This window comes from Pristiophorus japonicus, chromosome 6 (assembly GCF_044704955.1).
Source record: "Pristiophorus japonicus isolate sPriJap1 chromosome 6, sPriJap1.hap1, whole genome shotgun sequence".
Classification (NCBI taxonomy): Eukaryota; Metazoa; Chordata; class Chondrichthyes; family Pristiophoridae; genus Pristiophorus; species Pristiophorus japonicus.
This window is the reverse complement of record NC_091982.1, coordinates 228128669-228147057: the sequence shown is the minus strand read 5'-3', so window position 1 is coordinate 228147057 and position 18389 is coordinate 228128669. Positions and strand designations below refer to the sequence as shown.

General features: G+C 46.0%; 1 protein-coding gene across 2 annotated transcripts in view; it reads left to right on the top strand.

The window, feature by feature from the left end:
- plod2 (procollagen-lysine, 2-oxoglutarate 5-dioxygenase 2) overlaps positions 1-18389 on the top strand; it is a 181640-nt gene that overhangs the window by 122783 nt on the left and 40468 nt on the right. For both annotated transcript variants that reach the window (XM_070883673.1, XM_070883672.1), the window contains exons 9-11: positions 1312-1437; positions 3731-3849; positions 11137-11241. In XM_070883673.1, the coding sequence (XP_070739774.1) occupies positions 1312-1437; positions 3731-3849; positions 11137-11241 (350 nt within the window). The remainder of the gene's footprint in view (positions 1-1311; positions 1438-3730; positions 3850-11136; positions 11242-18389) is intronic.

Below are 18389 nucleotides of genomic sequence, written 5' to 3'. Positions count from 1 at the left end.
CTGTCCGAAAATCAGCACAGACAGCCTCCAGCAGTGGGGTCGTGGAACATTGGGGAGTGTATTCATGTGCTCCCTAGGTCTGGGAGACCTGGCAAGGGGAGCTGCAGTGTGTAGAAGTATTAAGGTAGTCCTGCGATATGTGAGCAGTGTGAAGGGACTCCTGGGATCTTTGAATAGTGAAACGTACATCACAGGATCTTAATCTTGTTGTGGTGTGGTCCTGGGCTTTGGAAGTACTGAGGAGGAATCTGGTGGTTGAGGTTGTGGAATATAGGTATATTGGGAATCTTTGGTTTCGGTAGCATTTGAGGTGGTGACGAGGGTCTGGTATCATTCGGCGGCTAGGATCTGATGGTGTTTAGGGGAGGGATCAAGGATCTGGTAGATTTGAAAGGGAGGGTTGGTGGGAACGTGTCTTTGTGGACATTGAGCATCCTCTGACCTGTCTCTACCCCATTCTAGGACACCACTGCTAGTCATGTCGCTTCTTCAATTTCTACTTTAAAGCTCGCAATGCATTTTCACAGCATTACTGTATACAGTTGGCAAATTTTTATGTAGGTTTGTTTTAGTGATGGATGGCAAGGCCACATTTATTGTCTGTCCCTAGTAGATGCTCTGAGAAGGTTACAGATGCTATATAAATGCAAGTTGTTATTTTACATGTTTATTGTACTTAATCAGTAATATTTTACTTATATTTGTGGTTTATGAAACTGCACATATATGCAAATCATTTGACCCAGGCATGAATGTAGACCAGACTGGATAACGATCAACCACCAACAAATTATTTCAACCTCACAAGGCCGTTCCTCCTTTATGAACTACCATCACACTAATTCCCTTCAGATTGTGTGTGACATTATGTAAATATTTCTGTTTTTCACAACTGTCCTGCATTACTGGTCTAGAATAACTTCAAGAAATCATTGCTTTGTAGTAGCACCACTTGAGACCTTGAGGGAGTGGGATTTGTTGAACATAACCATGTGATATTTCTGGTCCGCAGGGTAATGGTTAAAATAAAACTTCCGAGGCAGTTGCAGCTGCAAAGGAAAATGTTATCTCTATTTTGTCAATGTTTTGTAGAAATATTAATAGAAGGTTTGAGTTGAGCAATTCACTCCGTTTTGCAGGGTACAAAATAGAATGATGTCTGTTTGATTAAAAATGCACTTGGGGTGAAAATACCTTGAGTGATGTCATGTGAAATAATTTGATTGGTGTTTGCCCGAGCGTCTTGAGTTTAACATGCTTGGCAAAAGAGGTTCGATGTGACTAATCTGACTCAATGTATTTGTCATTTAGGAGTATCCGAGTGTGACTGTCGGCATATTCATTGAAACGCCAACGCCTTTCCTTCCAGAGTTTTTGGAACGACTACTGACCATCGATTATCCAAGAGAGAAGCTTACTTTTTTTATTCACAATAAAGTGAGTTGTCCATTAATGGATGTGCAATTCCCTTGTGCCCTTACCTCCCGATTGGAATTTGTAATAAACTTCAATGCAGTTCTGTTTAAGCCAGCAGTTTTACATCTGTAGCTCTTTAAACATAAGCGTGAAAGTTAGCTTTCCACCGATAAGAATAGATTTTTTTTGTCCATACTTTGGTGGACAGTGGTTTTGACTTAAACACTGGCCTGGATTTCGCGGAAAGTGTAACTGTGAGGCTATTGGCGCCTCCCGTTATTATGGTGTAAATCAAACAGGAACTTTTGGCATCCACATATGCGCTATAAAACGTGGAAATCAGGAGGTTAACATGAACATAAGAACATAAGAATTAGGAACAGGAGTAGGTCATCTAACCCCTCGAGCCTGCTCCGCCATTCAACAAGATCATGGCTGATCTGGCCGTGGACTCAGCTCCAAATACCCGCCCGCTCCCCGTAACCCTTAATTCCCTTATTGGTTAAAAATCTATCTATCTATCTGATTTGAATACATTCAATGAGCTAGCCTCAACTGCTTCCTTGGGCAGAGAATTCCACAGATTCACAACCCTCTGGGAGAAGAAATTCCTTCTCAACTCGGTTTTAAATTGGCTCCCCCGTATTTTGAGGCTGTGCCCCCTAGTTCTTGTCTCCCCGACCAGTGGAAACAACCTCTCTGCCTCTACCTTGTCTATTCCTTTCATTATTTTAAATGTTTCTATAAGATCACCCCTCATCCTTCTAAACTCCAACGAGTAAAGACCCAGTCCACTCAATCTATCATCATAAGGTAACCCCCTCATCTCCGGAATCAGCCTAGTGAATCATCTCTGTACCCCCCTCCAAAGCTTCCTTAAGTAAGGTGACCAAAACTGCACGCAGTACTCCAGGTGCGGCCTCACCAATACCCTGTACAGTTGCAGCAAGACCTCCCTGCTTTTGTACTCCATCCCTCTCGCAATGAAGGCCACCATTCCATTCGCCTTCCCGATTACCTGCATTTGGGATTCATGCACAAGGACCCCCAGGTCCCTCTGCACCGCAGCATGTTGTAATTTCTCCCCATTCAAATAATATTCCCTTTTACTGTTTTTTTTTTCCCAAGGTGGATGACCTCACACTTTCCAACATTGTATTCCATCTGCCAAAGTTTAGCCCATTCGCTTAACCTATCTAAATCTCTTTTCAGCGCCTCTCTGTCCTCTACACAACCCGCTTTCCCACTAATCTTTGTGTCATCTGCAAATTTTGTTACACTACACTCCGTCCCCTCTTCCAGGTCATTTATGTATGTTGTAAACAGTTGTGGTCCCAGCACCGATCCCTGTGGCACACCACTAACCACCGATTTCCAACCCGAATCAGATTGCTGTCTGATTTGCCCTGCTCCTCCACAAACTGCGCTATGTCGGTACTTTGCTGAATGATTTAGCATTAAAATACATGAGGGGTGTGAAGCTGTGGTACTTGCCCACTAAACAGGCCAGAGAAAGTTAGGGCTTGTCCATTCAAGTATAAGTGAATTTTTAATGGCGGGGTAAGTCCCAATTACTGCCAAATAACTTCTCTGGCACTGAGCAATGAAGTATGGAGTCTCATTCTTTCAGATTTTAATTATTGTTGGAATTTTAAAAACATTTTAAATATATTTTTTTAACTTTTTCTTTGTCTCTTTCAACTCTCTTAATTCCATCTTTCTTTCCCTCAATTTGTTTTGCTTTCTGGACACAATATTACATATTCAAACTTAGGCTTCTTGGTTTCAACTCTGCGTGGCTCAGTCAGGATTCTTCAACTTGTTGCTTGCCCGGTTCTCCTGTCGAGGGTGCTGCAGAAATACCTCTCTAATTGGCAAAAGTTGATGGGAAGGACCTGTTTCCCTTGGTGGAGGGGTCAACAACCAGGGGACATAGATTTAAAGTAATTGGGCTGAAGTTTAGAGGGATTTGAGGGGAAATGTCTTCATCCAGAGGGTGGTGGGGGTCTGGAACTCACTGCCTGAAAGGGTGGTAGAGGCAGAAACCCTCACCACATTTAAAAAACACTTGGATGTGCACTTGAAGTGCCGTAACTATAGGGTTACGGACCAAGAGTTGGAAAGTGGGATTAGGCCGGATAGCTCTTGGTCAGCCGGTGCGGACACGATGTAAATTTCTATGATTCTATGAATTACTATAAGTTGTCGCGCAAGTGTCCACTAAAGGTCTGTGGGCAGCTATAAGCCGTGCGTTCGCCGCTGACTGCAAAATCCGGGTCATTAATTCTGTTTCCTAAACTCTGTTCTGTTCTAGGAAGTTTATCATGAAAAACATATGCACAAGTTCTGGGAGAAACACAAAAATGAACTTAAAGTGAAGTTTGTGGGTCCTGAGGAAATCCTGAGTGAAGGAGATGCCAGGAATATGGGAATGTGAGTTTCTACATTCAAGTACTGTAATTTTATTTTCTACTGGAACACACATCGTGGATGGGGTGGGGGTTAAGTTACAGCGATTCCAAACATTCACCGACCATTTCCATCCTGCTTCAATATAGTCAGGCTCTGAACTTTCCAATTTGTCTGTGAAAAGTTATCAACTCATTCACTTAAATATGCCTCACTGATATTTAACCAAATTTTGTTTTGACTTCAAGTAACATTGGGATCAGTTCCAAAATTGTACAGTGTAACAATTTAATAATTAACATTTTTTAAGCATCTCTTATAAGCACAACCATATTTTTTTGCTACAAAAATCGTGGCACAGTTTTGAAGGCTGGCTCCTTTCATTACTCCCATTATTTCCTCAATTGAGCAAATTGGCGTTTTTTAAATGATTTACACAAGAGCTTTCAGGAGGATTTCAGTGAATCACCTCTATTTGTTTGCATTGGCAATTAGGAATCTTTTTTTAAAAAAAGTAATAATGGATAAATACATTTAAAACAAATATGAAGGAGTGATGTATTACTCTGAAAAAGTGTTACTGAAATTTCGAGAGTCTTGCTTTTTGAAATGTATACAGTAAACTCATTCTTACTATTCGTTTCTCTCACTGATTTTAATTTTAAATTTTTTTTGTATTAGGACACCTCAAAGATCATAACTTTTTTTTCCTGTTATAAATTCTGCTTAAATTATATCACGATTAGGTTTATGGAAAATATCTCAAGTAAACTAAAAGTGATGTCATGGGAGGAAATGATGGCAACCTTTGCACTGAAATTAGTAGGCTCAATTGTATCTGCTTTTTAGAGGGAAGCAAGTGACCTGACAATCAAGGTTGTTTCAGTGAACAAGGGTATAGTCTCCTGACCAGTGATTAGTGGGACAGTCAGAGAAGCAGTTTGGAGCACGAGGCTGGAGCTGTGGGCCAATCAAAACAAGCCCCACCCGCAGCAGCAGAATCAACATCGTGCAGGTCGGGGCTCGCCGGGGACAGGCGAGGAGTGGAGGTGGAGAGCGGACAGAGGGACCCGGCGAGGGGCGGAGGTTGGGACCGCCGGGGAGCGGAGGTCGGGACGGGCGAGGAGCCGGGGACGGGCGGAGGGTGGGGGGGGCGAACGGCGGAGGTCGGGGAACGGCCGGGGGGGAGGGGCAGGGAACGGCGGAGGTCGGGGACTGGCGGGGGTCGGGGACCGGCAAACGGCGGGGGGAGGGACAGGCGAGGGGCAGCGGTGAGCGGATGTCGGGACTGGCGAGGTCCAGAGATCGAAAGCGGAGAGGAGAGGACGGACGAGGCACGGAGGAGCAGAGAGGTTGTAGCCCAGAGGTGGAGCAGCGTGGACAGACCAAGGAAGGCGCAACACGGGCCAATAGCGAGGCTGAGAGGCCATGAGGCTCACATTGCGGACTGTGAATTCCACGTAGGGAGAGGTCCTGTGTGAAGGAGGAAGGAAGGAGGACAGTAGGAGTATGTTTGAGTGTGTGTGTATGTATTGGCACATGCGGCGGAGCCTGGTCTCCAGTTGTATTGGATCCTCTTGCCCCTGGACCAGGACCTTGCTCCGTCAAGCCCATGGAGTGGCTGGAGTACAATGGCCACCCCACGTTAAAAGAATTCATGCACAGGCATCTTCCACCGTTTAAAATGAGTTCATCAGTCACCTGAGTACTCATTTAGTGTGGAAGCAAGTCATCCTCGACCCCGAGGGACTGCCTTTGATGATGATGATTAGATGGAGCGAAGAGGAAGTAACATATCGGGAGGAATTACTTCCTGTCTGTAATGAAGTTATTTCAGCTCACTATTCCAACGTAACCGAGCTGCTTTTCGCAATAATGGAAGGAATTTTAACTCCAAAAAGCGGTCGGGTCGGGTGGGAAGTTAAAGTGTTAAAAATCTGAATCCCGACCTGCAACCCGCCCCTTTCCAGTGTTAACGGGGGAAGGAGGGCAACCAATCCGCTCCCAGCAGGCGAGTCTCCAGACTCTGCCCCCCCCCACATCACATTCCGGTCCCCCTATAATCCAGTCCCACTCTACTCAATCCCTCCCTCCTCTGTCTGCCTGCCTGCAGCCAGCCCCTCCGCCTGGGGCTGCGAAACACGGGTTTCAAATGCAAATTAGATTCGGCAGGGCCTGCAGGAAACCTGTTCTGCTGGATTTCCTGACTCCTGCCAGCGCCCTGCCCCCTCCCCCACACACCCCCCGAGCTCCCCGCCCCCTCCGAGCACCCCACTCCACCCCCTCTCCGCTCCTCCGAGCGCACCGCCCCCTCCCCCACCCGCCCCCTCCGAGCGCCCCACCCCCAACCCGCCAAAGGGTTAAAATTCCAGCCATTGAATCTTAAAACTAACCATTCAGTTTTTTTGTCACATCTCCCTTTGTACACTGAGATTCCAAACCATTATTTTGTCAGAGTAAGGCACACACAACTTCATGGTGAATATTGGTGGAGAAATTTTGGTATGTTTCTTCAACCAATTTTTAAATTTCTAGTTTTAGATCGTGTTCACAAATCATTGGATAAAGAGGAAAGTGCACAAGTCTGAGCGATTGCCATTCGAATATTATCTCTTTAAATGCCTGGGATTTAATATCACGTATGATGTTGAGGTTGTATTTTCCCAGTTTTTCTGTTAAAGGGAAGCTACGTTTTGGGGAACCGATTGGTTGTTTTTTGGAACAACAGTGATGTTATACCAGGCATAATATGTCATCTCCCACACACTCCTGTGGGGCTTATTAGTCCGATATATGGGAGACAGATGTAACCCAACTAGTACAGCTGGCTTCAAACTTTGCTTCAGTCTGATTGCTCAATTCTTCTCTTTCTCTCCCTTTCCTTATTTTCTCTTGCTTTCATTCCTTTCTCTTTCCTTTTTTCTCACTTGCCTGTCTTCTTTTCTCTCTCTGGTCCATTCTCTTTCACTTTCCTTTCTCCTCCCTCTCTCCCCTTTAGCCTCTCTCCTTCCTTCCCCTCTCTCTCTCCTTCCTTTTCTTCATTTCTGTCTCATTTTCCTTCTCTCTCTCCTTTCCTTCCTTCCTTCCTTCCTTCCTTCTTTCCTTCCTTTCTTCCTTCCTTTCTCTCTCTCTCTCTCTCTCTCTCTCTCTCTCTCTCTCTCTCTCTCTCTCTCTCTCTCTCTCTCTCTCTCTCTCTCTCCTTCCTTTCCTCCCCCTCTCTCTCCTTTTCTCCTTTCCCCCCCTCTCTCTCCTTTTCTCCTTCCCCTCTTTCTCCTTTTCTCCTTCCACTCTCTCTCCTTTCTCCTTTCCTTCTCTCTCCTTTCTCCTTTCCTTCTCTCTCTTTTCTCCTTTCCTTCTCTCTCCTTTCTCCTTTCCTTCTCTCTCCTTTCTCCTTTCCTTCTCTCTCCTTCCTTCCTCTCTCTCTCTCTCTCTCTCTCTCTCTCTCTCTCTCTCTCTCTCTCTCTCTCTCTCTCTCTCTCCTTCCTTTCTGCCCCCTGGCCTCTCCCTCTCCCTTCCTTCCTTCCTTCCTCTCTCTCTCTCTCTCTCTCTTCCTCTCCCTCTCCTTTTTCTCCTTTTATTTGCAGCTTCACATGTTTTGGCCCTCAAAGAGCCATCTGTGTTGGTTAAGGGCTATTATCAATGTCACAAATGGCATCCTATGTGACTGTGACAAAGGTGAACTATTCCTTCTCTACCTGCCTGAAGTCCTTGACACAGTTGACCACACCTCCTCCAGCACCTCTCCACCATCGTCCATCTGGGTGGGGCTGCACTCAACTGGTTCCATTCCTATCTATTTAATCATAGCCCGAGAATCTCCTGCAATGGCTTCTCATCCCACTCCCGCATCGTTACTCCTGGTTACCTCCTCGCCCCCTCCTATTTATCATTTACACGCTGTCCCTCGCAACATCATCTGAAAGCAAATGGCATGTTGGCCTTCATAGCGAGGGTATTTGAGTACAGGGGCAGTGAGGTGTTGCTACAGTTGTACAGGGCCTTGGTGAGGCCACACCTGGAGTATTGTGTACAGTTTTGGTCTCCTAACTTGAGGAAGGACATTCTTGCTATTGAGGGAGTGCAGCGAAGATTCACCAGACTGATTCCCGGGATGGTGAGACTGACCTATCAAGAAAGACTAGATCAACTGGGCTTGTATTCACTGGAGTTCAGAAGAATGAGAGGGGACCTCATAGAAACGTTTAAAATTCTGACGGGTTTAGACAGGTTAGATGCAGGAAGAATGTTCCCAATGTTGGGGAAGTCCAGAACCAGGGGTCACAGTCTAAGGATAAGGGGTAAGCCATTTAGGACCGAGATGAGGAGAAACTTCTTCACCCAGAGAGTGGTGAACCTGTGGAATTCTCTACCACAGAAAGTAGTTGAGGCCAATTCACTAAATATATTCAAAAGGGAGTTAGATGAAGTCCTTACTACTAGGGGGATCAAGGGGTATGGCGAGAAAGCAGGAATGGGGTACTGAAGTTTCATGTTCAGCCATGAACTCATTGAATGGCGGTGCAGGCTAGAAGGGCTGAATGGCCTGCTCCTGCACCTATTTTCTATGTTTCTATGTAAAACAGAGAAACAGGTTCCACATGTACGCTGCTGACACCCAGTCCTACCTCTCTCGATCCTACCACTCTCTCTAAATTGTCACATTGCTTGTCCGACATCCAGTATTAGATGAGCAGAAATTTACTCCAGCTAAATATTGGGAAGACAGAAGCCATTGTCTTCAGTCCCCACCACAAGCTCCACTCCCTCACCACCGACTCCATCCCTCTCTGGCAACTGTCTGAGGCTGAACTAGACTGTTCACAACCTTGGTGTTGTGTTTGACCCCGAGATGAGCTTCCGGCCACATAGTGCGCACTATCACTGACCGCCTATTTCCATCTCTGTAACATCACCTGACTCCGTCCCTGCCTCAGCTCATCCGCTGTTGAAACCCTCATCCATGCTTTTGTTACCACTCCAGAACATAGTCGACGTATTTACTGAGGCGTATGAAAGCATGGGTCTTACGCTAACCATCCGTAGACAAAGGTCCTCCACCAGCCTGTCCTCGCCGCACAGCACTGCCCCCAGGCATCAAGATCCACGACGCGGCCCTGGACAACGTGAACCATTTCCCATATCGCGGGAGCCTCCTATCAATAAGAGCAGACATCGACGACAAGATCCAACACCACATCCAGTGCAGCCTGAGGAAAAGAGTGTTTGAAGACCAGGCCCTCAAAATTGCCACCAAGCTCATGGTCTACAGGGCTGTAGTAATACCTGCCCTCCTGTATGGCTCAGAGACATGGACCGTGTACAGTAGACACCTCAAGTTGCTGGAGAAATATCACCAACGATGTGTCTGCAAGATCCTATAAATCCCCTGGGAGGACAAGCGCACTAACATCAGCATCCTCATTCAGGCTAACATTCCCAGCGTTGAAGCACTGACCACACTCGATCAGCTCCGCTGGGCAGGCCACATAGTCCGCATGCCTGACACGAGACTCCCAAAGCAAGTGTTCTACTTGGAGCTCCTTCATGGCAAACGAGCCAGAGGTGGGCAGCGGAAACGCTTCAAGGATACCCTCAAAGCCTTCCTGATAAAGTGCAACATCCCCACTGACACCTGGGAGTCCCTGGCCAAAGACCACCCTAAATAGAGGAAGTGCATCCGAGAGGACGCTGAGCTCCTCAAGTCTCAACGCCGAGAGCATGCAGAAATTAAGCGCAGACAGCGGAAAGAGCGTGCGGCAAACCAGTCCCTCCCACCCACCCCTTCCCTCAACAACTATCTGTCCCACCTGTGACATGGACTGTGGCTCTCATATCGAACTGTTCAGCCACCAAAGAACTCACTTCAGGAGTGGAAGCAAGTCTTCCTCGATTCCGAGGAACTGCCTATGATGATGATGATGACTATTCCAATGCTTTTTTTGGCCAGCCTCTCATGTTATGCCCTCCATAAACTAGGTTATCCAAAATTCTACTACCCATGTCCTAACTCGCACCAAGTCCCAGTCACCCATTAACCTTGTGCTTGCTGACCGGTTAAGCAACGCCTCGATTTTAAAATTATCATCCTTGTTTTCAAATCCCTCCATTGCCTCGCACCTCCCTATCTCTGTAATCTCCTCCAGCCCTACAACCCTCTGAGATCTCTGCGCTCCGCCAACTCTGGCCTCTTGAGCATCCCTAATTTTAATCACTCCACCATTGGTGGTCGTGCCTTCTGTTGCCTGGGCCCTAAGCTCTGGAACTCCCTGCCTAAACTTCTCCACCTCTCTACCCCTCTCTCATTCTGTTTAAGGCACTCCTTAAAATCTACCTCTTTGACCAAAGCCCTAAGACCTCCTTACATGGCTTGAGGTTAACTTTTGTTTGATAACACTCCTGTGAAGTGCACTGGGACATTTTACCAAGTTAAAGGTGCTATATAAATACAAGTTGTTGTTGTAGGCGGCAGTCTGTCATCTGGCTCTCTCGAGCTGCTCCTAGGATTCCCGACTGTTTTTTAGGCTCCGTTTGAATGCATCCTAATAATGCTAGAAATCCCCTTGGGCTGATCCTCAATACATGTCCAGATCATCCTCTCTTGAGGCTTGACCAGTTGACCTTAATTCCTGACAGACTAGCATGAGCCACGGCATCAGTATCTGGAATTTTGTTTTGGCATCTGACGATCCACTAGTTTAAAGTTTCCACGGTCTTTGCGGCATCTATAAACTGGCCAAATCTCACAACAGAAGAAAAGAGAGATGATCAGACCACTGGCTTATACACTTTACATGATCTTGATTTAATAGGCCATTTAGGACTGAGATGAGGAGAAACTTCCTCACTCAGAGGGTGGTGAATCTTTGGAAGTCTCTGTCCCAGAGGGCTTTGGAGGCTCAGTCTTTGAGTATATTCAAGACAGAGATCGATAGATTTTTGGATATTAAGGGTATCAGCCGGCCTGACTGAGGCTGACCAGCAGCCAGGCGGGAAAATCTGATGCAAGGCAGCAGCCAGGAAATATGACAAGTTATTAAAAATATTAGCCCTTTTTAAAAAAAAATGTACCAAAGCATTGGACAAGCAAATTCCCTTCTAAGATTTTTCTGGAAGTTAGTTTGTAATTTTTTTTTCTATTTTTAAACCTCCCAAAATAAACATAATGACTTCAGCAAATACTGAACAGCAAAAAATGAAACTTTGTGATTATTTCCGTTACTAAAGACAGTGATTTAACGTAGATCAGCGTTGTGGTTACAAGCAAAGTATAATTTTACTGTCTCTTACTGACCTCTGCCTTTCTCCATGTAGGGATTACTGCCGCCAGGATCCCAGATGTGATTATTACTTCAGCCTTGATGCAGATGTTGTACTGACAAACCCAAATACACTGAAGCTTTTAATTGAGCAGAACAGGTAATGATTTTACAAAGGGATGTGTCGTTATGTGCTGATTAAAGTTGATTCACTACAGTATTTTTATATGTTGACTATTTACCGATCAGTTGAATGAAAACAGAACAAAGTAGTTATAATCCTAATTTTAAAGGACCTCAAAGGTAGTAATCTCCGGATTACTCTCAGTGCCACAACTAGTGAGTACAGAAATAGGAGGATAGAGCATATGAATGCGTGGCTGGAGAGATGGTGCAGGAGGGAGGGCTTTAGATTCCTGAGGCATTGGGACCGCTTCTGGGGGAGGTGGGACTTGTACTAGCCGGACGGTTGCACCTCAACAGAGCCGGGACCAATATTCTCGTGACGGGGGGGGGGGGGGAGGGGGACGGGTTTGCTAGTGCTGTGGGGGAGGGTTTAAACTTGCTCAGCAGGGGGATAGGAATCTGAGAATAGATTCAGTAGAGAGGGGAGTAAAGCTGGAATTAGAAAGCAAAAATGTAGAAAGTGAGTTTGTAGGACAGAGGAAACTAGCAGGAAAGAACGGTTTTAAAAAAATTTAAAAGCTCTTTGTCTAAATGCATGTAGATGAGTTGACGGCACAAATAGATACAAATGGGTATGATCTTTATAGCCATTACAGAGAAGTGGTTGCAAGGTGACCAGGATTAGGAACTAAATATTCAGGGGTATTTAACAATTCGGAAGGACAGACCAAAAGGGAAAGGAGGTGGGGTCGCACTGTTAATAAAGGATGGGATCAGTGCGTTACTGAGAAACGATATTGGCTCAGAGGATCAGGATGTTGAATCAGTTTGGGTGGAGATAAGGAATAATAAGGGGAAGAAGTCATTGGTGGGAGTAGTCTATAGGCCCCCTAACAGTAGCTACACTGTTGGACGGAATGCAAATCAAGAAATAATGGAGGCTTGTGATAAAGGAATGGCAATAATCATGGGCAATTTTAACCTTCATATTGATTGGACAAAGCAAATTGGCCAGTGTAGTCATGAGGAAGAGTTCATAGAATGTATCCAGGATAGTTTCCTTGACCAGTACGTTGCAGAACCAACCAGGGAGCAGGCTATCTTTGATCTATGTAATGAGGCAGGATTAATGAATTATCTCGTAGTAAAGCATCCTCTAGGAATGAGTGACCATAATATGGTTGAATTCTAAATTCAGTTGGAGGGTGAGAAAGTTGGATCTCAAATCAGTGTCCGAAGCTTAAATAAAGGAGACTACAAAGGTATGAAGGCAGAGTTGGCTAAAATGGACTGGGGAAATAGATTAAAGTGTGGGACGGTTAATGAGCAGTGGCAGACATTTAAGGAGCTATTTCATAACTCTCAACAAAAATATATATCAATGAGAAAGAAAGACTGTAAGAGAAGGGATAACCATCCATGGCTAACTAAGGAAATAAGGGAAGGTATCAAATTGAAAACCAGGGCATACAAAGTGGCCAAGACTCGTGGGAGGTCAGAGGATTGGGAAATGTTTAAAAGCCAGCAAAGAACGACTAAAAAAAAATGATAAAGAGGGAAGATAGATTATGAAACTAAACTAGTACGAAATATAAAAACAAATAGTAAGAGTTTCTACAGGTACATAAAAAGGAAGAGAGTGGCTAAAGTAAATGTTGGTCACCTAGATGATGAGACTGGGGAATTAATAATGGAGAACAGGGAAATGGCAGAGACGTTGAACAATTATCTTGCATCGGTCTTCACAGTAGAAGACACTAAAAACATCCCAATAGTGGATAATCAAGGGGCTATAGGGAGGGAGGAATTTAATAAAATCACTATCACTAATGAAGTAGTACTTGGTAAAATAATGGGACTAATGGCGGACAAGTCCCCTGGACCTGATGGCTTACATCCGAGGGTCTTAAAAGAAGTGGCTGCAGAGATAGTGGATGCACTGGTTGTAATCTACCAAAATTCCCTGGATTCTGGGGAGGTCCCAGCGGATTGGAAAACCGCAAATGTAATGCCCTTATTTTAAAAAAGGAGGCAGTCAGAAAGCAGGAAACTATAGACCAGTCAGCCTAACATCTATCGTTGGGAAAATGCTGGAGTCTATTATTAAGGAAGTAGTAGCGGGACATTTGGAAAAACAGAATTCAATCAAGCAGAGTCAGCATGGTTTTATGAAAGGGAAATCGTGTTTGACAAATTTTCTGGAGTTCTTTGAGGATGTAACGAGCAGGGTGGATGGGGGGAACCAATGGAGGTGGTGTAGTTGGATTTCCAGAAGGCATTTGATAAGATGCCACATAAGATGCACAAGATAAAAGTTCACGGGATTGGGGGTAATATATTAGCATGGATAGAGGATTGGCTAACTAACAGAAAACAGAGTGTCGTGATAAATGGGTCATTTTCCAGTTGGCAAACAGTAACTAGTTGTGTGCTGCAGGGATCGGTGCTGGGTCTTCAACTATTTACAATCTATATTAATGACTTGGATGAAGGGACCGAGTGTAATGTAGCCAAGTTTGCTGATGATACAAAGATGGGTGGGAAAGCAAATTCTGAGGAGGACACAAAAAATCTGCAAAGGGATATAGACAGGCTAAGTGAGTGGGCAAAAATTTGGCAAATAGAGTATAATGTGGGAAAATGTGAGGTTATCCAATTTGGCAGAAATAATAGAAAAGCAAATTATAATTTAAATGGAGAAAAATTGCAAAGTGCTGCAATACAGAGGGGGTCCTTGTGCATGAAACACAAAAAGTTAGTATGAAGGTACAGCAAGTAATCAGGAAGGCAAATGGAATGTTGGCCTTTATTGCAAAGGGAATAGAGTAGAAAAGCAGAGTAGTCCTGCTACAACTGTACAGGGTATTGGTGAGGCCACACCTGGAGTACTGTGTACAGTTTTGGTCTCCGTATTTAAGGAAGGATATACTTGCATTGGAGGCTGTTCAGAGAAGGTTCACTTGGTTGATTCTGGAGATGAGGGGGTTTATGAAGATAGATTTAGTAGGTTGGACCTATACACATTGGAGTTCAGAAGAATGATAGGTGATCTTATTGAAACATATAAGATAATTGGTTCCGGGATAGGGTGAGTCGAAGCGTCACCAACCTGTCCTCACCGCACAGCACTGTCCCCCAGACATCAAGATCCACGGTGCAGCCCTGGCCAACTTCCTTTATCTCGGGGGCCTCCTATCAACAAGAACCGACATCGATGATGAGATCCAACACCGCCGCCAGTGCAGCCTACGGCCGCCTGAGGAAAAGAGTGTTTGAAGACCAGTCCCTCAAAACTGTCACCAAGCTCGTGGTCTACAGAACTGTAGTAATACCCGCCCTCCTGTATGGCTCAGAGACCTGGACCATGTACAGTAGACACCTCAAGTCGTTGGAGAAATACCACCAGCGATGTCTCCGCAAGATCCTACTAATTCCCTGAGAGGACAGACGTACAAACATTAGCGTCCTCGTCCAGTCCAACATCCCCAGCATTGAAGCACTGACCACACTTGATCAGCTCCGCTGGGCAGGCCACATAGTTCGCATGCCAGACACGAGACTCCCAAAGCAAGCGCTCTACTCGGAACTCGTCCACAGCAAACGAGCCAAAGGCAGGCAGAGGAAATGCCTTTCCGTCATTATTTTGTTGAGAATCCGAAGGGGAGAATTTGCTGAGAATTAGGATTTTTTTATTGAGATTTCAGAAAACCAGCTAGAAACAGAAATTTACAGCGCAGAAGGAGGCCATTCCGGCCCATCGTTTCCGTTCCGGCCAACAAAGCCGATAAACCGATGAACAATGACGGAAAGGCAAAGAGCACCCAGCCCAACCAGTCTGCCTCACACAACTGCGACACCCCTTATACTGAAACATTCCACACTCTACCCCAACCGGAGCCATGTGATCTCCTGGGAGAGGCAAAAACCAGATTAAAAACCCAGGCCAATTTAGGGAGAAAAAATTTGGGAAAATTCCTCTCTGACCCATCCGGGCGATCGAAACTAGTCCAGGAGATCACTCTGGCCGTATTCTTATTCTCTGCAGTACTTACCATTATATTTGCACCGTCCAACAAATGGTCATCCAGTCTAATCCCAATTACCAGCTCTAGATCCGTAACCCTGCAGATTGCTGCACTTTAAGTGCCCATCCAACCACCTCTTAAAAGTGGTGAGGGTTTCTGCATCCACCACTCTTCCAGGCAGCGAGTTCAAGATCCCCACAACTCTCTGCGTAAAGAAGCCCCCGCCCCCCCGCTCAAATCCTCTCTAAACCTTCCACCAACCACCTTAAAACTATGCCCCCTCATAATAGACCCATCCACCAATGGAAATAGACCCTTCCTATCCACTATGTCCAGGCCCCTCAATATTTTGTACACCTCAATGAGGTCTCCTCTCAACCTCCTTTGTTCCAATGAGAACAAACCCAGCCTAGCCAATTTGTCCTCATAACTAAGATTCTCCATTCCAGGCAGCATCCTAGTAAATCTCCACTGCATCCTCTCGAGTGCAATCACGTCCTTCCTATAATACGGCGACCAGAACCGCACGCAGTACTCCAGCTGTGGCCTAACCAAAGTATTATACAATTTAAGTATAACCTCCCTGCTCTTATATTCTATGCCTCGGCCAATAAAGGCAAGCATTCCATATGCCGCCTTAACCACCTTATCCACTTGGCCTGCTACTTTCAGGGATCTGTGGACAAGCACTCCAAGGTCCCTTTGTTCATCTACACTATTAAGTGGCCTATCGCTTAATGTGTCTACCCTTTCCTTATTAGCCCTCCCAAAGTGCATCACCTCATACTTCTCTGAATTAAATTTCATTTGCCACTGCTCTGCCCACCTGACCAGTAGATTGATATCCTCCTGCAGCCCCAGACTTTGCTCTTCATTATCAGCCACACAGCCAATTTTAGTGTCGTCTGCAAATATTAATGATTTAGACGAGGGGATAAAATGTAGTATCTCCAAGTTTGCGGATGACACTAAGTTGGGTGGCAGTGTGAGCTGCGAGGAGGATGCTATGAGGCTGCAGAGTGACTTGGATAGGTTAGGTGAGTGGGCAAATGCATGGCAGATGAAGTATAATGTGGATAAATGTGAGGTTATCCACTTTGGTGGTAAAAACAGAGAGACAGACTATTATCTGAATGGTGACAGATTAGAAAAAGGGGAGATGCAATGAGACCTGGGTGTCATGGTACATCAGTCACTGAAGGTTGGCATGCAGGTACAGCAGGCGGTTAAGAAAGCAAATGGCATGTTGGCCTTCATAGCGAGGGGATTTGAGTACAGGGGCAGGGATGTGTTACTACAGTTGTACAGGGCCTTGGTGAGGCCACACCTGGAGTATTGTGTACAGTTTTGATCTCCTAACTTGAGGAAGGACATTCTTGCTATTGAGGGAGTGCAGCGAAGGTTCACCAGACTGATTCCTGGTAAGGCGGGACTGACATATCAATAAAGACTGGATCAACTGGGCTTGTATTCACTGGAGTTCAGAAGAATGAGAGGGGATCTCATAGAAACGTTTAAAATTCTGACGGGTTTAGACAGGTTAGATGCAGGAAGAATGTTCCCCGTGTTGGAGAAGTCCAGAACCAGGGGTCACAGTCTAAGGATAAGGGGTAAGCCATTTAGGACCGAATGAGGAGAAACTTCTTCACCCAGAGAGTGGTGAACCTGTGTAATTCTCTACCACAGAAAGTTGTTGAGGCCAATTCACTAAATGTATTCAAAAAAGAGTTAGATGTAGTCCTTACTACTAGGGGGATCAAGCGGTATGGCGAGAAAACAGGAATGGGGTACTGAGGTTGCATGTTCAGCCATGAACTCATTGAATGGCGGTGCAGGCTCGAAGGGCCGAACGGCCTACTCCTGCACCTATTTTCTATGGCCCCAAGTTTCCACATGATTTGCTCCTGATTTTTAGGAGCAACTGGTGTAGAACGGAGTATCTTAGAAATCGGAATTCTCGTCATTTAGTTTGCTCCAGTTCTAGTCAGTTGGAACAGTTTCACTTTGGAACAGAATTTATTTTCCAAAAGATGGCGTGTCCAGCCACTTACGTCTGATTTCAGAGTTTCGTCAGTGAAAACTTACTCCAAACTAACTTAGAATGGAGTAAGTGAAGATTTTTGTACGCTTGAAAAAACCTTGTCTACACTTTAGAAAATCAGGCGTAGGTTACAAATCAGGCGTAGGGAATGGTGGGGGGTGTTTAAAGGGAAGTTTACAAACATTAAACACTTCAGTTTTACAAATAAAGAGCCATCATCAATAATAAATGATAAATACATCAATAAATCAATCAAAAAAAATTAATAAGAAATATATATATATTTTTTTTAATCAATAAATAAAACATTTTCTACTTACCGACTGCAGCACCGGGAGCCCTCCAACAGCGTGCTGGGATGCCCCCCTCATTGTGTCTCTGTCAGTGTCTCTATCTCTCTGTCTGTCTGTGTGTGTCTCATTCTCTGTCTGTCAGTGTCTGTGTTTCTGACAGCGGGGGGAGGAGGGAGAGAGGGGGAGAGGGGGGAGCAGAGGGATGGGGCGAAGGGGGGAGGGATGGGGAGAAGGGTGGAGGGATGGGCGAGAAGCGGGGGGGAGAAGAGATTGCGGGGGGGTGGAGAAGAGATTGCGGGGCGGGGGGGGAGAAGAGATTGCGGGGGGGGGAGAAGAGATTGCGGGGGGGGGAGAAGAGATTGCGGGGGGGGGAGAAGAGATTGGTGGGGTGGGGAGGAAGGAGAAGGGGGAGGGAGGCTGAATAGTCTCGGGCCGGGCCCGGCCCGTCCCCAGCACCAGATTTACAGGTAGGTGGCGTTGGGTCGGGTCGGGGGGGTGGTGGGAGGTCGGTTCGGTTTGGGTCGGTGGGAGGGAGGTCAGGTCGGATCCAATCCGGAGGCGGGGGGTGGGGGTGGAGCGGGTGTCTGGTCCGGTCCGGTTTGGGGGCGGGGGGGCTGGCGGGTGCTGGGTCCGGTCCGGAGGCGGGAAGTGGGAGTCGGGTCGGGAGGAAGCAGGAGCTGGCCGTGGGAGGAGCCTTATTCACGCAGCCCCAGTGAGGCCATTCGGCCAGGGCTAGGTAGGGGCTGCGTGCTTCGGGCCCTCCCACACAGTTTCGGGCACCTGGAGCTACTGCACTTGCGCGCCCACTGTAGCGCGCATGTGC